Source organism: Cetorhinus maximus, chromosome 7 (assembly GCF_964194155.1).
Source record: "Cetorhinus maximus chromosome 7, sCetMax3.hap1.1, whole genome shotgun sequence".
NCBI lineage: Eukaryota > Metazoa > Chordata > Chondrichthyes > Lamniformes > Cetorhinidae > Cetorhinus > Cetorhinus maximus.
In genome coordinates this window covers 82,494,675-82,518,269 of record NC_135885.1, presented here as the reverse complement: position 1 = coordinate 82,518,269, position 23,595 = coordinate 82,494,675, and the positions used below count along the sequence as shown (strand labels likewise).

Genomic DNA, 23,595 nt, shown 5'->3' with positions numbered 1-23,595 from the left:
TTTTACATACTCTTTCATGAGGTGCAAGCATCGCTGGCTAGGCCAGCATTTGTTGATTATCCCTAATTGCTCTTGAGAAGGTGGTGGTGGTGGATCACTGCAGTCTATCTGGTGTAGGTACACCCACAGTGCTGTAAGGAAAGGGGTTCCAGGATTTTGACGCAGCGACAGATAAGGAATAGCAATATAGTTCCAAGACAGGGTGGTTTGTGTGTGGTTTGCAGGTGGCGGTGTTTCCATGTGAATGCTACCCTTGTCCATTTAGGTAGTAGAAGCTGCAGGTTTGGAAGATGCTGATGAAGGAGCTTTGGCAAGTTGCTTCAGTACATCTTTTAGATGTAGTGCACTGGTGGTGGAGGGAGTTAATGTTTAAGGTGGTGGATAGGGTGCCAATCAAACAGGCTGCTTTGTCCGTATTCTTCAGACTTCTTGAGTGTTATTGGAGCTGCTCTCATCCAGGCCAAGTGTAGAGTATTCCATTACACTTCTGGCTTGTGCCTTGTAGATGGAAGACAGGCTTTGAGGAGTCAGGATGTGAGTTATCCACCATAGAATTCCCAGACTCTGACCTGCTCTTGTAGCCACAGTATTTATATGGCTGGTACAGTTTAATTTCTGGTCAATGGTAACTCTAAAATGTTGGCAGTGGGTGATTCAGCGATGATAATGCCATTGAACATCAAGGGGAGATAGTTAGATTCTCTCTTGTTGGAGATAATCATTGCCTGGCACTTTGTGGCACAGATGTTACTTGCCACTTATCAGCCCAAGCTTGAAAGTTATCCACGTCTTGCTGTATGTGGGTACAGACTGCTTCAGTATCTAAGGAGTCACGAATGCTACTGAACATTGTGCAATCATCAGTGAACATCCCCACTTCTGACCTTATGATGGATGGAAGGTCATTGATGAAACAGCTGAAGATGGTTGGGCCCAGGACACTACCCTGAGGAACTCCTGCAGTGAGGTCCTGGGGCTGAGAAAATTGGCTTCCAACAACTGCAACAATTGTCTCTTGTGCTAGGTTTGACTCCAACCAGTGGAGAGTTTCCCCCCGATTCCCTGGCTGGAAAATACATAAGCCTATAATGTTCATCGTGTCTTAGGAGGTGAAAGAAAAAATGTTGTAACAACAAACATAATGGAAAATAATAGATATGTTTAATTAAAAAGGGTTAAAGTAGAATTCCTATGTAATATACCTGTGAACCATCTTGATTTAACATATTCTGTCTGCAAATGATCAATGGTCCAACAAGGCCAGAATTGGTGTCCTCAACTGGATTGGTGGCTGAATAGTACATCCAAGTCAGGCAGGGTGGATCATTCCCTGTAGGTCCAACGTGTTCTGGTACTGTCCATTTGTATATGAAGGATGTACCGGGCTCTACGTGGGAACCATTTTTCTCAAAACCTTAAAATTCCAATTTAAACAACATTAAAAAGAAATAATGATCTTTTACAGAACTATTATTAAATGTTTCTTTGCAACCTGAATCAATAGTTTTATTATGAAGTCATTCGTAATGATCTATATGGCTGTTAGTGCATTCTCATAAGAGGCTGTCTTTAAAAAAAATCAATGTGCTACATGACACTGGAGTTCCTCCAGTCATGAATGTTGTGCTTTACAAGATTGTTATGTTTTAAAATTTCCCATTTAACTTAAAGTGAAACAGAACATTTTGAAAAGGGGGATGGATAGATCATGATAACCACCTCCACTCGGAGACAGGTCCATGTGATCTGGTTTCCATGGGGGAAGAAACCTATTGAAATGTCAAGTGACAGTGGTAACACATTTTCACAGTATCACACAAAAAAGGACAGCTGCTTTTTGAGAGGTAGGGAGATAAAGAAGGTACTGCTGTGGAGAAACAGGCTGCTGGTGAGAGTTTGTTTTCTGTTTGAAAGGAAGAGAACTGAACTGACAGGGCTCTTGGAGAGTTAAGGAACAGGGAGTCACTGAGTAAGGCCTTGCTGGTGAAAATTGGATCTGGAAAACTCTTGCTCAGTGGAATGATTTTTGAAGGACATTGGAAATTTTGACCTAAAGTGAAAAGAAGAAGTGAGCCTGCTGGAGAGCTGGGAGTTACTGTTCCTGTAATGCTACATGTCTGCCAGAAGCACAGCAAAAGGATTTTGTAAGACATATCTCAATTGTGTCAGTAAATTAGTGCAAAAGTATCTTTTCTTTTGTTGGGTGTATTAGTTGCCTAGATGTTAAGTAATGTTTAGTCTGTGTTGATTTTAGCTTGTGTGTTACAGTAAAAGTCTTAAAATGAGATCTGGTCCTTCGGTAATTTCCGTTGGTCGCAGGGAAATTCATCTCTTTTTAAAAGTTATCAGTCTCCATGGGGATCGCAACGTTGTTCATCATTATAACCTATTTTCTGTATTTACACAGGTAAAGAAGATGTTGGCTTAGAAATTCAGTGATGTAGTGCCTGATTTACAGGGCTTAATAAAAACTTGCGCAAGGACTCATGAACACCTAAATGCCTTTAAAAGGCCCAATACACTTACCCTTAAAGTCTGTGGGCCACTTAAAGGCCAACCTTCCTGTAGGTTGGCTTGAGGCCCCTACCCTGTCAGATTTTCATGCATGGATATTCAGTGCTAGCAATTCCTCAGAGGAGAAAATGGTACAGCATCCCTCCCTGTCCCCTTTAGTTTGGGCCAATGAAGCTCCCACCAGCTTTGAGTGTGAGCTTTGAATGCCTGTCCCAGGTTTTTCTACTGGATAGACTGAAGCTTAAAATGAGCAGGAATCTAGTGGAATAGATTTCTGTTAGACTTCCCAACCTCTCTGATCATCCTACAAGCACCCAATTAGGACAATAAGATGACAAAAATTGGCCCTGATCATTTTCAGCAGCCAAATATAGTCTTAATTTCAACATGGGGATGAAGGGAGATTAAAATAAGGATGGATTCCAATTAACAATTGTGTGAACTTTAAGCTTGGGCTGGATTTTACCATTGGCGAGTGGGGGCAGGGGGGGGGGGGGCGGGACCCGCTCGCTGAAGCGTGAAATGACGCGTGGTGATGTCGGGCGGAACTCCCAATGTCACCGCGTCTTATTTAAATTTTCAGGTAGGCGGGGGCTCAGCAAAATCAGTTGTGCGCCTGCCGACCTGTCAATGGCCAATTGAGGCCATTGACAGAGCAATTACAGTAATTAGTGGACCTGCCCGTCCAACCTTAAGGTTGGCAGGCAGGCCAGGAGCCCCAGTGGGAACTAGAAAAAACATGAAACCTCATCCATGGGCAGGATGAGGTTTCATGTAGGGTTTAAAAAATTTTAATAAAGATTTTTTGGAAATTATGAACATGTCCCAACTCATCTGACATTGTCACATGAGGGATCATATTAGGAAAATTTTATTATTATATTTTTAGCTTTTTAACATTTGAAGCCGGTCTCCCTGAGGCTGCACTTAGCCTCAGGGAGATGAGTGCGCTCTTTCGTGTGCATGCGCAAAAGAGCGTACTCTCAATTTTAGGAACCCCCCCCACCGCCCACACAGGGAGTGCACAGCGCTTCTGTGCGGATGTCAGGCCGGGCAGGCCTTAATTGGCCTGCCCACGTAAAATGGCGCCACACCTCCGATCGGGGGCACCGATTGGAAGCACGCCCGCATGCGCCCACCCATCAACATCCCCCCCCTCGACGGGTGGAAAATTCAGCCCCTTGTGTGTAGTATTTTTAAATGAAACGCAATTTATACAAACAGAAACTCAGAATTAGAAAGTGATGCAAACTTACCATCAACATAGTTTGTACCATCAAACTCCTTGGTAAAACTGACACCATGAGGCTGAATGCTGTAGGCACGGCTTGCATTATTCATAAATGTAACAAAAATGGTGTCTCCAACTTCAGCTTTGATTACTGGGCCTTATAAAATTACGAATAAAAACAATCATTTCTTTGCTTTCAAGTAACATAAACAAAGTTTTAAAAAGCAAATCATATATAATACCAAGTATTCCTAGATGTTCCTCCACATCTAATCGATTTTTTCTAGTGCTAAAGGTTTCATCAATATATTCAATGTAACGAACTTTCCAGTATTCTCCTCCTATTCTATCAATGCTTCTCTTGAAGAAAATCTCAGAATCACTGTAAAGAATTAAAAGGACACGTTACTTTAATTGCCAAAAGTCTGAAGATTTTTTTTAAAGATTACATTTTCTTCCTACAACAACACGTGGAAGTATTTTTGTACTGGCAGAAGTACTTGTTGAGATGTACAAAAAGATCTTTCACCTGAACATCACTTTGCACTCGACACCCAAATGGCAGATAGGAGAGGGCTGGGAAAGGATGCGTTAAGTTGTTAAATACAGAGAACATGTCACCAACAGACCATGCACCCACCTACATTTCTTCACAGCGGCAGATATCATGAGCTAGAATTTCCAGCGCCTCTGCCGGATGGAAAGTCGGCCGGTAGCTGACTCACCTGAAAGAAAGCCACCCAACAGTCATAACACGCTGTGGGCGGGCTAAACAAGGTGATAGTGGGACTACCACCCCCTCAGTGGGAGAAAGTCCCGCCCTCAAGAGCTACCGGCTAATCTGATTAGCCAACAGCTCCTGCAGTCCTGCTAGCGCCAGAGCTCAGTAGTGGGCGCTGCTGGGACTGCAACCAGGCCCAAGAAGAAGAGAAGATAAGAGCCAGGTAAGTCAGGCCTTTTTGGGCGGGGAGGGATCGGGCAGCCAAGGGAGCGGGGCGAGGGAGGGATGGGGGCTGGGATGGTAGGCCAGGCAGGAGGGAACGAAAGGGGGTAGAATTTTGCGGATTGCCCCTAAATAGCACAGGGCACCACCACCAAAGGGCGCACCGCCTTTCTTTCCTGTCTTTTAAACAGTTGTGTTTAAAAAACAGATTGCCCGCTCCCACCCGACTGCCCACACTAACCGTATTATGGCATGAGCAGCGTATTATCCAGGTCAACCAGCTTGTTAACAAGTTCAATTGACCCTTTATTTATTTACAAATGGTGGGCGGGCTGCCAATTTCAGTGTTACTGTGTTACGGGGGCAGCTTAGGAGTGGGTGGGATGGTGGTGTGCTTGTCGCCCGTTGTATTTCAAGTGCGCCCCTGCTGAAAAAACACCTGGCAAGGGGCCATAAAATCCAGCCCAGGGCATCCGAGTGTCTCATCATGGGAAGGCGGGATGTTTCACCATTATATTTAAATCGGACTCCCGCAGTGCAATGAGGGGTCTGGGTTAAAATGCGCTGCTGCTGCACGAGTTTCCCAGGGCTCTGGATGTATTTAAATACAATACTTGAATAAGGCCGCATGCCTCAGATTTTAACAACCATGTGGATTTAACAGTTGTGGGTTGGGCTTCCCAGGGCTTGAGAAACACAGCAGCTGAAGGGAGGCGAGAGCTTCTGGCTAATTAAGTGCTTTTTGCAGTACTGCTTGTGGGTCAGGAGAAGCAGGACTGCTTGCCTTCAGCTAACCTACTGGGTGGGGTTTTATGTTCGTCAGGCGGGGGCATGCCCAACCTGATCAGGCATAAAATCATGTGTGATGGCGTTGGGCAAGCGTCCCAATGTCATCGTGCACTCTTGCGATCTTTAGGTCAGCGGGCACGCGTGAGAGTCGGCAGTGCGCCCGCCAACAATTAAGAGGCCTATTAAGGCCCTTAAGCGATTAATTATGTTGTATTTTTCGCTGCCCGTTCAACCGTAGCCTTTGCATATTTTACAAAACCTCATCCACGGGCGGGATGAGGTTTCCAACGGTAAATAAAAAATGCAAAAAAAATTTTCTATTTCATTTTAAACATGTGCCTCTTGCAGTGACTGAGTCACATGTGAGGACATGTTTATATCATTTATTAAATCTTTATTTTCCTTTGTCCAAATCTTCAGCTCCCTCAGGGAGATTTCAGCACATGCTCCCCCGCACATGCGCAGACTTCAGTGGCCGCCCCACCTGTTAATTGGCCAGCCAGCGTGAATTCGCGGTCGGGGACCCATCGCAGGCGGTGGTCCTTTCCCTGGCTGTCTCCACAGTGGGCATTTTAAACCCCTCCCCTGCAATTTTGATGGAATCCGACCTGTTCTGTTAGTAGACCTGGTTCATGGCACGTCAGAGGAGTCCTGAACCACAAGAGAACCAAGGTCCCAGGCAGCAACCGACAAAAGCCATTCAACATTCTCTGAAATATATTGCCTCCTTACCTTCTCATAAAGCTGTGAATCACAGCCATTCATAGTGTCAAGGTCAGTAGCTTTTATCTACTCCTGACCTCTTAATCTTGTGTAAACAAACACACAGGCATTGGACTTTCCTTTTGAATCTTAGAATATCTATTTTATTTAATGTTCCTTGATAATTTAAGTTTGCCTTCCTAATTCTGTTTTGATATCTCTCTGAATCTCTTCCTGTTCTCTTTTGTCATGCTCTCCCATGCTGTTCTCAATTTAGCAATGACTTTCTCTTTGCCTTCAAATTTTCCCTAATGTCTTTATTCTTCTACAGTATCTTATGGTGACATGTTTAGTTTATTCTTATTTTTAACATAATAGATTTTTTCTGTATTCTGGTGAATACCATTTTAATTGTTTAATTTTTAACTGTTTGTCAATATTGTTGTCCATTTTATTTTCCCAAATTCTATTCTCAGCACTTCAAAATCAGTGTTTCTCCAATCTGTTATCTTGGTCTTGGTCATGCCTAGGTCCTTCTCAAATATAATCCTGCAATATATTTTCATCACTATTGCCACAATATTCCCCTAATTTTACTTTTCTTATCTGCTCTGGTTTTTTTCCCCATTCCGAGATCCACTGGTGAATCCTCCCTTGTTAAATACTGGGTTAGAAAGGAGTCCTGTACACATTGCAGGAGCTCCATTTATTTAACCCTTTTACCTACCTCTTACGGCCAATTAATTTCCTGGTGGTTGAAATCTCCCATGAAAATTATATTTGTTTCATTCATAATCATTTTCCTAATTTATTTCCATATTTTTCTTCCACCTTCCTTCTACCATTAAGTGCACTGTAGAGAATCTCTCATAGTGTGACTGATCCTTTTATATCTCTTATCTCTATCTAAACATCCATTTCTGTCGTACTGATGGCTGCATCACTTTTTTCTACTGTCCCTAATAGTACAGCTACATCACCTCTTCTTTTTTCCTACTCTATCTTTTTGAAATATATTATACCTTGCACTGTTTAATTCCCAGTCCTAATTTTTCTACAGCTATGTCTCAGTAAATCTGACTACATCTGGCTCCTCACAACGTATTATTGCTACCAGTTCCCCTGTTTTATTATGGACACTGTGATCATTGCCGTACAGACGGTCTAACTCATTTTTAACAGCAACTCCTCTCACTTTATTTTTAACTGTCTTTTTACACTCCAATTCTTGAGCTTTATTTATTCCCTGGCCATTTATTTCCTCCCTTAATTTAGTCTGCTCTATGCCCGCCTTTCTTATTTCATTTATATTTAAGCTTGTTTCATTTCTTATCAATAACTCCCCCATCCTACTGATTTGAAGCCTTTGCCACTTCCCTATTTACCCTTTTCACTAGGGCATTGGTCCCATTCCATTCAGGGGGAGCCCACCCGATTGGTACAGCTCCTTCTTATCCCAGCACTGATGGTAGTGCCACATGAAAAGTTATCCTCTTTCACATACCAGCCCTTTGGCCACTTGTTAATTCAATTGGTTGGTCTGTGTCTGTGCCAATTTGTTTATACATCTGTTTATAAATTAGCTGCATTTATGACATGGTTTGTCCAGAGGGTTCAAAAGTGCACACAAATTTTTAACCAGTATTGAAATTACAGATTGATTAATTTAATAATTACCTTCCTTCTGCAGCTAGTGGCTGACCGTTAAATAAGTTCTTGCCTGTGGGAGCATAATTCCACTTCTCCATTTCAGCTGCAATGAAGTACTTTCTCTCTTTACCAGTAAGTGTAGTTTCTGAAGAATTGTGCCCGCATTCCTCCACAACAAACAATGCCTGCATGCCAGCTAGAAAATAAATAAGACTAGGGAATGCAAATCTTAAAATGTTAAAACTGCACCATAATTCAGTAAGAGAAATGAAATGGGCAAACATTTTCTTCTAAGAAAGCTGCCTCTTGATGCTATAAAACCAGGAAATGCTAGAAATGCTTAGCTGGTCAGGCCACAGCTGTAGAGGGAGAAACAAAGGCCAGAATTTTATGTGAAGGCAGTGGCACCGTGCACCCCCACCACCACTCCCCCCACACCGTCCTCTGGCTGAACTATGTTACTAAGGGTGGAATTTCCTGCACCTGCCAGTGGTGGGAATTGTGACGAGTGGGAGCACTTAATTTGGTAGGAGGCAAAAATTCTGTTTCCCGACGACAGGAAAAACTGTGCGAATTTCAAGTTGGGTTAAAGGTGGGTCACGCCAGAGGCCAACTGGAGCAGCCCAGTTACCTGGAGGCGGTTTCCGTGGTGACAGACCAGGGGCCAAAACTCCAGGCAGGCTTCGGAGCCCTCCTTGCTTGCCTATCTTCAGCTGATGCTGCAGGCCACCCTGTGGAAAGACAACCCCTCCGCAGTGGTGGCCTGGCTGCTAAGAATGTTCTTATTTTAAAGTTAAAAATGTTGGAGAGGCGAAGTGCCTCAAAATGAAGGTGCCCTCACTCTCACTTACCTGAAAAGACAGATGTCTGCTTCTTGACTTGAATAGGAAGCCTGCCCTTTGGCAATTAATTGGCCAAGTTGGGGAAAATCACAGTCAGATGACGTTCCCCACACAGTGAGGGATTCTAGTCCCATTTGACCTTAAAGTCAGTCTTCTGAAGCCTGCAGGCAAATTCTGTCTGTTAACTCTGTTTATCACCCCACCACCCCCTCCAACCCCGGGAGTTCTGCAGGATTGGCAATAAGCAGGGGGAGATGGTGGCTCAAGTGGTAATGTCACAGGCCTGGTAATCTAAAAGGCCAGTGAATGCCCTGGGGAGACAGGTTGAAATCTCACTATGGCAGCTGGTGGGATATAAATCCAATTAATTAATTTTTAAATATTTGGAATGTAAAACTAGTCTCAGTAATAGTAACCAAAAAACTAGCACTAATTGTCATAAAAACCCATTTGGTTCACTAACGCCCTTAGGGAAGGAAATCTGCCGTCCTTACCTGGTCTGGCCGACAGTGACTCCAGACCCACAGCAATGTGGTTGACTCCAAAATGCCCTAGCAAGCTATTCAGTTGTACCAAACCACTACAGAAGAGTCAAGGAGGAATAAAATGGGATGGACCACTTGGTATCGACTTAGGCATTGGAAACAATAATGGCACACTCAGCCCAGTCAACCCTGCAAAGTCCAACACTGCAAAGTCCTCCTTACTAACAGCTGGCTTATGCCAAAATTGGGAGAGCCGACTCACAGACTGGTCAAGCAGCAGCCTGACATTGTCATACTCAAGGAGTCATACCTTACAGCCAATGTCACAGGCACCATCCCTGGGCATGTCCTGGCTCACTAACAGGACAGTCCCAGCAGAGGCAGCAGCGCAGTGGGATAGTCAGGATGGAATTTCCCTGAAAGTCCTCAACATTGACTCTGGACTCCATGAAGTCACATAGTATCAGGTCAAACAAGGGCAAATAACATCCTATTGATTACTGCCACTTCCACCACCCCCCACCTCAGCTGATGAATCAGTGCTCCTCAATGTAGAATACCACTTGGAGGAAGCACTGAGGGTGGCAAGGGCACAGAATGTACTTTAGCTGCAGAACTCGCCATACGTGGCACAGTAGCATCATTGCTGGCAGAACCCTGAAGGACATATTTGCTGGACTGCATCTGCGGCAGGTGCTGAGGGAACCAACAAAGACCTACTAGACCTTGTTCTCACCAATCTACCTGTTGCTGATGCATCTGTCCATGAGTTTATTGGTAGAAGTGACCACCGCACAGTCCTTGTGAAGATAAAGCCCCATCTTCACACTGAGCAGACCTGCCATCATGTTGTGTGGCACTACCACTGTGATGAATTGGATAAATTTTGACCAGATCCAGCTGCTCAAAGTGGGCATTCATGAGGCACTGTGGGCCATCAGAAGCAGCAGAATTCTATTCAACCACAATCTGTAACCTCATGGCCCAGCATATCCCTCACTCTACCATCACTATTATGCCAATGGATCAACCCTGGTTCAATGAAAAGTGCAGGAAGGGCATGCCAGGAGCAGCACCAGGCATACCTAAATAGGAGGTGTCAACCTGGTGAAGCTACAAAACAGGGCTATTTCCATGCCAAACAGCGAAAGCAGCATGTGAGGGGCAGAGCTGAACGATCCCACAGCCAACAAAGCTCTGTTGCCCTGCCACATCCAGTCATGAACAGTGGAGGACAAACAGCTAACAGAAGGCCACAAACACTCAAATACTCAGTGACAGGGGAGCCCAGCACATCAGTGCAAAAGGCAAGGCTGAAGCACTTGCAACCATCTTTAGCCAGAAGCATTGAGTAGATGATCCATCTCAGGCTCCTCCTGAGGTCCCCAGCATCCATCACAGATGCCAATCTTCAGCCAATTCAATTCACTACATGTGACATCAAGAAATGGCTGGGGCACTGGATACTGCCAAAGGCTATGGATCCTGACAATATCCCAGCAGTAGTATTGAAATCTTGTGCTTCAGAACTAGATGTCTCCCTAGCCAAGCTCTTCCAGTGTACCTACAACACTGGTATCTACCCTACACTGTGGAAAAATGCCCAGGCATGTCCAGTCCATGAAAAGACGGACAAATCCAATCTGGCCAATTACTCCCCCATCAGCCTTCTCCCAATTATCAGCAAAGTCTTGGAAAGATTGCAAGTGCTACCAAGCGGCAATTACACAGCAATAATCTGCTCACTAATGTTCAGTTTGGGTTCTGCCAGAGCCACTCAGCTCCTGACCTCATTACAGACTTGGTCCAAACGTGGAAAAAAAGCTGATCTCAAGAGCTGAGTTGAGAATGATTGCCCTTGACATCAAGGCAGCATTTGGTCAAGTGTGGCATCAAGGAACTCCTGGCAAAATTTAAATCAATTGGAATCAGAGGGAAAACTCTCCACTGGTTGGAGACATACCTGTCACAAAGGAAGACGATTGTGGTTGTTGGAGGTCAATCATCTCAGTCCCAAGGCATCACTCAAGGCAGGAATTCCTCAGGGCCTAGGCCCCACCATCTCCAGCTACTTCATCAATAATCTTCTTTCCATCATAAGGTCAGAAGTGGGAATGTTCACTGATGATTGTACAATGTTCAGCACTGTTCACAACTCCTCAGATACTGAAGCAGTCCATGTCCATATGCAACAAGACCTGGATAATATTCAGGCTTGGGCTGACAAGTGGCAAGTAACCTCCGTGTCACAAAGTGTCAGGAAATGACTATCTCCAACAAGAGAGATTCTAACCATCTCCTCTTGACATGCAATGGCATTACCATTGCTGAATAGTCCACCATCAATATCTTGGAGTTACCACTGACCAGAAACTGAACTGGACCAGCCATATAAATACTACGGCTATAAGAGCTGGTCAAAGGCTGGGAATTCTGTGGGGGGTAACTCAGCACTTGACTCCCCAAAGTCTATCCACCATCTACAAAGCCCAAGACAGGAGTGTGATGGAATACTCCCCACTTGCCTGGATGAGTGTAGCTCCCACAACACACAAGAAACTCGACACCATCCAGGACAAAGCAGCACACTTGACTGGCATGCAGCCACCAAATTACACACCGACGCACAGTGGCAGCAGTGTGTACCATAAACAAGATGCACTGTAGCAACTCACCAAGGATCCTTCAAGAGAACCCTCTAAATCCACAACCTCTACCAAGGACAAAAGCAGCAGACACATGGGAGCACCACCACCTGCAAAATTCTCTCCAAGTTACACACCATGCTGACTTGGAGCAACATCACCGTTCTTTCACTGTCACTGGGTCAAAATCCTAGAACTCCCTTCCTAACAGCATTATAGGTGTACATATACCACATGGAGTGCAGCAGTTCAAAAAGGGGCTCATCACCACCTTCTCAGAGCAATTAGGGGTGGGCAACAAATGCTGGCCCAGCCAGCAACACCCACATCCCATGAAAGCATAAAAAAATTCCCAACCCAGGATCAACCCCATATCCCACCCAACATTGACATCACCCTTTCCCCCCACCCCTCCCAAGATCTTCTTGCCCACCCCAGTCTGGACCTACTTTGTCATTAGGTTTCCACGACTTATTCACCATCCACTGGAAACTAAGCCTGTCAATCAGACTGGCTTCCAGGCATGGAGCTGATCAGTGACAAACTCCACAGGGTGCAGGGGATTCCCAACATCTAGCTTCCCTGTGCCTTACACAACCCATTGCTCCCAGTAGGTCAGGTGAGTTAAAATCCAGGCCAAGATTTAGCAGCATAACCAACAGGAGCCATCTCACCGTCATTGGGCTCTTGGTATCTAACTACACAGTGTTACTAAGATAAATAATAATCAAAACATAATTTCAAAAAATCTCTCAACCATTTATTCCTCTTCAGCTTTCCTAGCAAACAAAATGGAAACCAATCCAGTTAAGAGTCAAAAAACCAGTGTCTCACCTTTAATATGGTCATTCACTTGGCAGCTTAACAACCATTTTCCAACATTTCTGGAAACCATCTGTACTGTGACAAAGGTAGCTGGGAAAAGACTAACGACATCTACTTTATGACCTTTGTTAATGAGAGTCTGGCCATGAAAATACGCTGAGTGAATATCAACTTCATTTCCTATTGAAAACAAGTGCCAGGAAACAGACTGACCACTGCACATGTTCAGTCCAGGTAAATTTCCAAAAAGAAAGCCGTTGATAGCTGAGGAGTCAAAACAGAAAGTTTAAAATGAGGCCTTGGAAAGAAACATTTTAAACCTTAAAACACTGGCAAAATATTTTTGAAAATACAGATTTGTTTCCTTGCTGCTTGTTCAGTCATTCAAAATCCAAGTTGGTGCCATGATTTAGCAATGTGTAAAGTCAGATTATTGCGCGGCTTACCAGAGGTGTTAAAGATTAGAATGTAGGAAGCTTAGATTGGCTCCAACCCCTCGAGAACTGTAGGCCAAATTCAAGTTTGAACTTTCAAAACCTTAGTGTTAGTTTTAACTCACAACACTGCTACTGTACTAAATTAAAAGAACAGAAATATTCTATCCATCTATACTATACTGGAAGATGCAGCAGGACATTAGATTTATGTGCAGCATCATGGTATTGATGAATATATTGATAATATTTGGAGATCCATTAATGTGTGTCCTGCAGTGCAGTTAATAAACCATGAGAACTTTTATTTCTCTTAATGTTCACCTCGATATGATATATATATTTTTGAACTTAGTATGAAGACAATCAGTAAACATTCAGCAGGAGGGTCCATGAGAAAGAACGGTGGGACAGTTGGGTTGTTGATCATAAGGAGGCAATGATGGGTAAGTTGATGGGCCTTTGGTGAATACCAAGAAACACACCTATGGGCTTATTGAAGAGGGACTGAAACCTGGGACAGTGGCAGCTGAGGAAGAATAATAACAACTTGTATCTATGTAGCACTTTTAACATAATAAAACATCCCAAGGCAATTCACAGGAGCATAATCAGACAAAAATCGACAGAGTTGATGAAGGAGACATGAAAACAGGAGTCTCAAAGGTAGCTTTTAAGCACATCTAATAGGGGGAGAGATAGACAGGCAAAGAGGTTTAGGGAGGGGATTCCAGACCTTACAGCCTAGATGGCTAAAGGAACAGCCTCCAATTATAGGGTAAACAAAGTAGGGGATGGACAAAAGACAGGTGAAAAGCAGAGTTGGAGGGGGTTGCAGAGCTGGATTAGTTTGCCGAGACAGATAGGAGCAAGTCCAATTAGAAAGTTGAACACAAGGATGAGAATTTTAAAATTGAGGAGTTGCTAAACTAGAAGCAACACAGGGGTGATAGACCAGTGGAACTTCATGGGAATTAGGATATGGGTAACCGAATTTTGGATGAGCTCACGAAGAGAAGATGAATAGTGCTGGTTTGAGGCAGGGTTAGAGGAGGATTAGATTATAGAGAATTTATATAATTGATGACAGGAAGGGGCAAAGACAAGAGAGAATAGTCTGAGAGGGGCCAAAAGAAATAAAGGGAGCTGGTAATAGTGGGCTTGGCTACTAGTTAAAATGTGCAAATGAATGGAATCTCAGGTGCTACAGGCATGACAGAGATTAGGAGAGACATGAAGATAAAAGCAAAATATTGCGGATGCTAGAAATCTGAAACAAAAACAAAAATTGCTGGAAAAATTCGGCAGGTCTGACAGCATCTGTGGAGAGAAAGAGTTAACGTTTCGACACCAGATGACTCTTCTTCAGAACATGCCCTGGTTGTAAACTGGCAACAGGGAGGACACAATATGAAAAATCCTAATATTGAAGTCCGAGGCCCTGTGGTGGGATTTTTGCAGCCAAGGTGGCTTCAGCTTGGAGCATCCACAAATATGGGTACACTCTGCACCCAAATTACTGTGATTTCATCTCACATAATAAATAAATAAATAAAATCAATAGAAAATCACTGCAAATCAAAGCCTAAGGCAGCAGTCAACTTTAAATCCAGAGACTATAATAACATCCACGCCCATATTATTCATTTGCTATAATGATGCCCAGGTGTAAAGCACTTCACCAGAAATGATAAAGGTTATTACAAGGTAAGTAATGAGCAGAAAATCAGATTAAAATACCCACAATGCATTTTGTTGCTTTCCTGAAAATCTTCATCATCTTTGTCAACTGAAGATGGCAGAGTGCAGTACTTATTTATATTATCATCTAAGTACCAACTCAGATTCTCATCCACCACACTGAACATCACAACAAAGTCCTGGTCAACATCTTTACGTTTCAGTGTGACATCATCCAAAATTCCTGTAAACATTAAAGCAGAACAAGGAACTCAGTCTGAAGTTAGGAAATATGTGTTTTGCACATTCACATGGCTAAAAATACAGGTCTCTCTTTAGTTAGAATATCAAATTCTACTCATCTGTTAATTTACACACACACAATCCACTTACAAGACAAAAACAGAAAGTGCTGGAAAAACTCAGCAGGTCTAGCTGCATCTGTGGACAGAGAAACAGAATTAACGTTTCGAGTTCAATATGACTCTTCTTCGGTTCAGCAGTAATTCAATAGGACTAAATACTTCAGAGTTGCCTGGAGAGCAAATTAGAGCTATTAAGGGAGATAAATCTAGCCCCTCTAACCTTTCTTCTGTAACCCTGGTCTGTGAATTGTTTTCCTTTGAACACCAGTCAGTTCTAAGACCTATCTAAGTCCAACCTCTTAAAAAAAGTGTTATCCAAGGTAAAGATTTTAAATAAGTTTGAGACCTAGAATGGAATATGCACGGACAGTTCAACAAAGAGTGATGTACGGTACCTTTCTTACATGTTAACAGCGCTCCAATCAAACCTGAGGAAATATCCCTTGGAGCATCCACATGGGAATGGTAAATCCAGGTTAAACAAGCGGAGTCAGCATCTGTCGGTGCATACTCTTTCTTTACTATCCACGTGTATATGTGGCTTCCTCCTGGTGGAACAGCATCATCCATCTTGTGTTTACCTGATGTACGATCAGGATAAAAAGCACCTGTAAAAAAGAACAACTTTGTAACATGTATACTGATATCTCAAAGGGAATTCATCAAAAAATTAGTGTATTATAGTAAGTTTGCGTCACTATTGATTTTTGAGGTGGTTTCAGAAAATTAGAAATGTCATTGTAAACAATCACTAAACAAAGAAACAACAGCATCAGATGGGAAAAGTGTTGGAAAAGGGGAGAAACAGATAGAAAATGCTGTTATGACCCAACCGGTAAAGAAGAAAGCCAACGATCTCTCTGCAAGAAATGGGGAAGAGTGTCTGCATTTTATAAAGTGCTTTTCTACAATTTCTTTGGTGTGGTGAAGAGTTCCTCTAAATAAAGACTAGTCTCAGATCTTCATCATGAAGCAACATCCAGCAGAATTAGAATGTTTCCAATCACACTAGAATTATCTCACATATGTCTCTATCCTCTGGTTAACAGGAACTAGCAAATGTGATCATTCGGAGCAATTCTAGATCTAATTGGTAATCCTAAAGCTGGGTTCTACTTAGCTGATTGATGGCCCACAATGATTCTAAGAAAGTTAGTTGTGAAGAAATAAGGGCAACCAGGACAGTTCTGGAAATTACAAACATGTAAGGAAGAAAATTGATTCAAGCTCTTTTCTGGCCCATGATGTGTACTCTGCCCCTGCCCTGTTGACGCAGACTGCAAGCAAACTTTCTGCTGCCTCCTCATCTCAATGATTCCAGCATGCAGCCCAGCACGGAACGCCCTGCTAACTCATCACCCTCTCAACAGGGGATCCAGCCTCAGCCTCTTAAAGACAGCCTGCACCTCTTAAAGGGGAGCTGCACTCATTCAACAGGAGCTGCTGCAGGCTGTCTCTGAAAGACTTGGCTGGAAGAAAAAGTACAACAGATGGAGCAATAGGCAAGAGGTTTTCAGATACGGTGTGGAAAGCATTAGTCCAGGAGATGGAAAGAAGGAAAAATGCCATATATCAGAAGAGGACAGGGGGCCCTCAAGAGAGTAGGTAAGCAGTGAGGTCAATTTGAAAGGTGTGGCACTGAGGACCTGGCAACAGTGCTGGTCAAGGCCAGTGAATGCATCTTCAAATGACCTCTCCCACTCACCACTCCACCAGCATCTCACTCTGCTCAATGCACCACAGCCTTATCACCACAGCCGTATTACTCACTCATCAGTAATCAGGACTCATGCCTAATGTTCAGGTAGTCCACCTCACACTGTCACATGCGTCCCAATGCAGTCAGCCTCACACCCACTTCTCACAGCTGCTACACAGCTCCAGCTATTCCGCTATTGCAAGCACATCAAACAAACACAGTGTGACACACTCACTGACATTCTTCCCCTTCTCTTGCAAGAAAAGGTGGCCAATAACCACTGGGAGCAGCAGAGAACTGATGGGGGAAAGGCACACTTGCATCGACTGATCCCTCTGGATGAGATGGTGCTCCACATCATGGGGCCACCTGTTACTGAGATTGTTGCATCCAGTATCACCGAGACCATTCAGGATGATGGTCTATTCCTACCTTATGCCCCTTTTCAAATCCCACTTCACCCTCAACCTGCTTTCTGGCATGAAGTGCAAACTGCAAACGACTATGGGTTTCCATCCCTCACGCCAACCCTTCCCCTGCTGCATTTATGCTTTCAGGTATGCAAGAACTGTCCCCTGACCAGTCACAGAAACCTCAACATGAAGGGCAAGAGCTCCACCCAAAACTTGATACTGGCAGCCACCAGCTCAGATACTGCACTGTGTGAAGGATCAGGATCTGCACATGGTGAGTCACCGTGTCCAAGTGGGCTGCAGCCAGGTAAGGAGGAAAGGATAAGTCATGTGTTAGCTCACCACAAGGCAAGATCGCAGCCGAGTCCTGCTGCAGAGGACTCAAATGTGGACTTTGATGGGCGGCATACAGGAGAACACTGATCAGCATGTACACCGAGATACTTAGTGCATAGGCAGACCTGCCAGAGAGTCTGTAATCACCAGCAAGGAGCATGGAAGATTCTGACACCAGCTCAGCATGGAGGATGGAGCCCATTCTTTCCAGCATGTAAGTGGTTGTCAGCTCCATGACAGCTCCCCCCTGCTATGATGCCAAGATGCAGAATCCGGTGAACGATGTCTGAGCTTCCACTGCAGCACAGGCTGAAACCACCCAACATCACAGTGCTGAAGTGGAAGCTCAGACTGATGTCCTGATAGCCATGTTTGTTGCCTTGCAAGCCCAGCTTGGTGCCATCGTGGCTGTGGATCTCAATGCTCATAAGGAATTGTCAGTTCTCAAAGCAGTCCAGCAATTTGTCCTTCAGAAAATTACTAGGATTGCTGAGATGGTGCTCCAGGGGAGTGGCAGCAGCTCCATGGAGGTTGAACCTGCTACCCTTCCTCAGGCTAACAGCTTTCGTGTTCCCACTGCTGTGACTCTGACACTGCCCTTGCTGTTGCCCGTCAGCCAACCAGCCCAGACTGCTGCTGCCATGCCAAGGTGGGGCAGCCTGAAGCCTAGTCCACAAGGCCCAGAGTTGCTCAAGGTTGGCCATCTAGACCATCTGTAGCCTCCCTCAATGAAAGTCAGCAGTCTTCTGCTAGTCATGCTGCAGTCACTGAGGTAGCATGGTATAGGCGTACTAAGACAGGTAAAGACAACCATAAGACAGGCCCTAAAGGGAAGCTTTGGGGTGAATATTTCAGTTTTGCATGTATTATTGGAAGTGTTATTGGATAAAATTGTCGTGGAATGTTTTTATTGTGGGCTTTTATTTCGGGATTTTGGTAAAGAGGGTGCTGTGGTGAGCAGATGGGTTATAAGGTTGGGAATTGGGAGCACTGTGATGTGGGGTCAGAGTATCTGCTTACACATCACATCCAGAGTGACGGGCTTCCTCCTTCTCTTCCCTATGCACAATGCTTCCTCTCTCAGCTGCCTGTGCTCCATTCCCAGGAGGGGCCGCAACTATAGCCCCCTTTACTGAAACATGCCTTTTCCTGACAGGCCAAACAAACTTCCTTAGCCTCCTTGTCAAAGTCCAGCAGCACTGCCTTGAAAATCCAAAAAGTTTGCAAAGCTCCTCCAATTACACAGGACATGGTACTTCCACTAACTTTGTACCAGCATAAGTTAGTCAAAAGCATCTCACCTGGAAGCTGGATGGTGTGCCCTTTAAATAACAAAATAACACTAGCGGGGGGCAGTGGGAGCGGCATGCAGCTGAATGCATGTTCAGGTAGAAGTGATTATGTGGTTAAATGGGCCTGCTGGGTCCAAAAGGGCAGATTCTGCCCCAAATCAGCATTAGGGGCTGCTTGATGTTATGACCTGCCACTCTGTGTGCCACCTGCACACCAACAACGCTCCTGCGCTAGCATCTTTCAGTCGGGGAGCACCTAGCAGGACATGGCATAAATGACTGGAGGTGTTCCAGCCATCAACTTGGAGTTCAGAGCTTCCATAGCACCAGCACCAGCGGCCATACTAACATGTTATAAATGTTATGCACTAATGTTATTTGCAGCTTTAAGGTGCTCTACAGAGTTATGTGTTTTCATTTTTGTCTAAGTTAAAGTTTTAAAGACAGAATTTGGTTGTGTCCTTATTTGTTTACATTCACTGCCATTTTTAAACTGCTTTATTTTTTTGAGTTTTTTTAATTAAAATCTAATTTTCAATGGCATTATTCAAGCTGCACACACCTGCCTTGTGAAAAAAGCAAGTGGTGCAGATGAACTACCATTTCTCATTATATCTTTGTGCACTCGGAAAATTGATTTACATGTAAAAAAAAAGATGTACTTTAACAGAGAAGCTCACTGATTTTTCAGATAAAGGTAACGCACTATAGTCTACACTATAGTCCCCTTTACAAGAAAGGAGAATTAGAATCAGTAGGAACATGAGTATTTCAAATCTATTTTAACACATCCATGCACTGAGTTTCAATTTGCGTAATGTTAAATTGGTCGCTTTACCCATGAATAGATCTGCCTTGATTACTGTGGACAGTCTCAATTTCATCCTGTTGAAGTTGGCTTTACCTAAATCTAGGGTCTTAATAATTGTTTTGCATTTCTCCTTTTCAAACACTAAGGTAAACTCGATCATATTAACCTTACATTGATCGGGTGGGCGTGCACCTGACCGAAACACACACGAAATTGCAAGAAATGACGTCGGGATCGTGCACACGAGCAATATTGAGGTCGGCGGGCAGGTGGGGAGTCGGAGCTGCTCCCGCCAACAATTAAAAGGCCAATTAACGCCATTAAAAACCTATTGTCCATGATTTCATGTTGCCCGTGCGATTTCGCGCTCGTCTCACTGGAAAAACGGGCAGGCGGGCAACCAACATGAAATTGCGTTTGGGAGCCAATTGCGGACGGAAGCACAATTTGCGTCTGCTTCTGGGCCCGCCAACTTGGTGCACATGCCAAGCATGAAATTCAGGCCATTAATACCATTAGATAAATGTTCATGCAGCATTAGGCTGTTAACTAAATATGCCTTATTACTAAATACCGAATCTAATATGACCTGCCCCCTTGTTGGTTCTAGGACATATTATCATGAAAATCTATCCTGAACAAACTCAAGGATTGCACTATCTTTCTGACATGTGCCAGTCTGCTTACCCCAATCTTTATGGAGGTTCAAACCCCCCATTAAAAAGAATCTGCCTTTCCTATATGCTTGTCTAATCTCAGCATGTATACATTCCACCACTTCACAGTCACTCCCAGGAGGCCTGTATAGAACTCCCACTACAGTCTTAGATTCTTTTCTATTTTTTAATTCTACCTGTAACAGCAAAATGTGACTCCATAGCATGGTTGGTGCCAGTGCTAAAGAGACCCATTAAATGTTGGCCAAACTGCTTCTGGTCCACCATGATTGTAAAAGGTGTACTGGATGTAGGTGTACTGGAAGCATGAGAAGGCAGCAGGTTGTGGCATCAAACTGCATCTAATGATGATCTGACACAAAACCTGCAATTTTGGACCTTTCTATTTAAAGGGATAACCATGGGGTTAGGTGCTTTTGACTTTCTTTTGCTGCTGCACAGTGGATTGAAGTACTGTGCTTTGGGTAATTGGAGGAGCTTTGAAAAGTTGTTGGATTCAGGAGGAAATGGCACTGGTCTTTGACAAAGCGGTCAGAGAAGTTTGAAGGCCTGTCAGCAGAAATGAGGCCTTTTGTTGCAGTTCTCTTGGATTGCAACACAATAAGGGCATTGAGCACAGGTAGCAGAGAGGTGAAGCTGTGTACAGAGTGAGGAGGAGGAGGGCTTTCAACGGAATGCTGTACTCACCAAGGCTCTTCAGGGAGCACGTTGCCTACATCCAGGAGCAATGTCCCGAGGTAGTTACATTTCACCAAGGAGGTGGTGACTGAACTGTGCCAACTCCTACAACTGGATCTATGGCCGGACAGCAGGGTGAGGGTAGTGCTGCCAGTGGTGCTGCCAGTAGCTGTGAAGATCCCATGATTCTCAATTCCTATGTCCGTGGATCCTTCAGGGTGGGAGCAGGCAGCGTTGCCAACATATCACAGTTCGCCATACATCACTGCATTTGGGAGGTGACAGGGGCCCTGCACAGGAGAGGGGATTTCATCATCTTCTCTCTTACCAGTGGTTTTTCCAGGCTTGCGTGTAGGGAGCCATTAACTGCACAGATGTAGCTCTGCAGGCCCCATGTGTTAATGAGGAAATTTACAACCAATCCCTGAATGTGTACCTGGTATGCAACCATGCACAGAACTCACGCTGGTGAATGGCCACTGCTACTGCAGCAGCCGTGAGGCTTTCATCTTATGGCAATCACCTGGGCCTATGTATTTGAGTCACCATAACAAACAAGAGGCTGGCTCTTTGGTGACAAGGGCTACCTGCTCTATACCTGATTTATGGCTTCCCTCTGCCACCTGACCACATGTACACAGCACAGCTAAAATGAAAATCATTTTCCACCAGGAACAAAAGTATTAGTGTTCCAAAACAATGGTTCCAGAGCCAGGACCACTGGGGGGGCGGGACCCTACAGTGCTCGCAGAGTGATTCTCCAAATGACGCATACTCCACAACCTCACTCTCCTGAAGGGGCAGCTTTTGCCATCAGGCCTTCGGTGGACACCTCATAAGGAGGGGAAAGGAAAGGAGGAAGAAGAGGAGGAGGATGTAGAGGATGAGGTGAAAGAGGAAGAGGCATCGAGACCCATTCACTCTCAATGGGTTATCCATGACCCCAGTTCACCTAAAATCTCATCTTCATTGCTCCAGAATTTCCGGCCTTCCATCCCTCTGCCACACACAATCACAGTGTAAGAAGACACTGTGAGCAGAGGAATGGAAGGCCAAGAAGGTCCCAAAATAAAAGACAATACAAAAAAACTTTTCACAACAACTTCAGCCAACAACACCTGCAATAATATATCCTAAATTGAACTAGTCACCTTTATGCCTCAACCTCATTTTCCTTGGAGTGGTTGCTGAGCAATATGTTTGGGTGATGTGCCTGCCATATCTGAATAGCCAAAGATATGTGGAAGCTGCTAGAAATGGGTGTGATCAGGCAGCATTGGTAAGTGTGAAGGGTGAGGTGGCATGTCTGAATGATAGGTATGAGTCCTGATCGCTGATGGGTAAGCGATGGGGCTGTGGTGCATTAGCAGTGTGTGAGGTTGTTCTTGCAGTGGGTTGGCTATATCATTTAAAGATGCATTCACTGACCTTGACCATTCGGGTGAGCTCATTGAACTTTTTCTAGCACTGCAACCAGATTCTTGGGGCCAGACTCTAGGAATTCATCTCCCTGGTCACCTACTCCCATTCTCTTCCCACGATGTGCCTTTGCAGTCACCTGGCTCCAGTGGAAGCATGACCACTTTCTCCTTGCGACCTCCTGGATCAAGGCCTTCATCCCTCTATCAAACAACCTGGGATCCCTGGCTCTGGGTTGCTGCCCCATTGACAGACTCTTTCCTTCCCTCAAAGACTTTCTGACACTGTTCCACCAGCTGCAATAGCCTGAGTGCACCGCACTCTTTATGAGGGGCAGGATACCCTCAGGAGTGCAGGTTAGTTAGTCTCTGCTGAGCATAAAGCCAATCAGCAATGTGTTTGCTGCATGCCACAATCATTGAAATGAGCAAGCAACATGAAGATTGCACACTGTCTGCCTCAATTCTATTGGACATGAGGTAATCGGTGTGCCTGTTAACAAGCCTAATCAAATTTTTAGCCCATCAAATCTTCACCGCTTGCTTACCTCACATTATATTCTCTCATCAATGAAGTGACTTCACCATTAATCATGAAGGCTACTCCTCCCGCTAAAACCTCCTAAAACCTGGTATACCTAGTTCCCAGTACTGACAGTCTTGCAGCCATGTCTCAGTAATAGCTACCATGTTATATCAACCAACTGGAATTTGCCCCAACAGTTGATGAATTGTGGACATACATAGCTTCTTTCACAGGCTCTCATGCATGTATGGATATCAAATGATTTAAGGAAAACACCATAGCCCAGTGTGTCCAATACAAGACAATTATTATTGCTATTGGTGGAATGTTCCAAGTCATTTTGTTGAATAAACTTCATTTTTAATTGCTTACTTTCAGCTCAACTTAGAATTACCTCAGAATCCAAAATGAATTTGCTTCTAATAGTAGCACTGTGTCAGTTAGGTAGTTAACGTTTCCTGCAGCCCAGGCATAAGACTGCAGACATTTCATAATTGACTGTCAGCCAAGGATCAGTGGTAATATTTCCAGCTCAGTCAGAAGGTCATGAGCACAAGTCCCCCACTACAGACTTGAGCATATACTCTAGGTCAGAAAAGGCCGTTTTACCCGCCAGCGGCAATAGCAGGTTTTTGCGCTG

At 44.3% G+C, this 23,595-nt stretch overlaps 1 protein-coding gene across 1 annotated transcript in view; it reads right to left on the bottom strand.

Moving 5' to 3' along the window:
* Positions 1-23,595, bottom strand: part of LOC144682900 (ferroxidase HEPHL1-like) — a 123,938-nt gene that overhangs the window by 74,245 nt on the left and 26,098 nt on the right. Inside the window, exons 3-9 of the mRNA XM_078545770.1 lie at positions 15,501-15,713; positions 14,805-14,984; positions 12,636-12,890; positions 7,857-8,025; positions 3,988-4,127; positions 3,771-3,902; positions 1,203-1,414 (exon numbers count right to left, since the gene is read on the bottom strand). Coding sequence (XP_078401896.1) covers positions 1,203-1,414; positions 3,771-3,902; positions 3,988-4,127; positions 7,857-8,025; positions 12,636-12,890; positions 14,805-14,984; positions 15,501-15,713 — 1,301 coding nt within the window. The remainder of the gene's footprint in view (positions 1-1,202; positions 1,415-3,770; positions 3,903-3,987; positions 4,128-7,856; positions 8,026-12,635; positions 12,891-14,804; positions 14,985-15,500; positions 15,714-23,595) is intronic.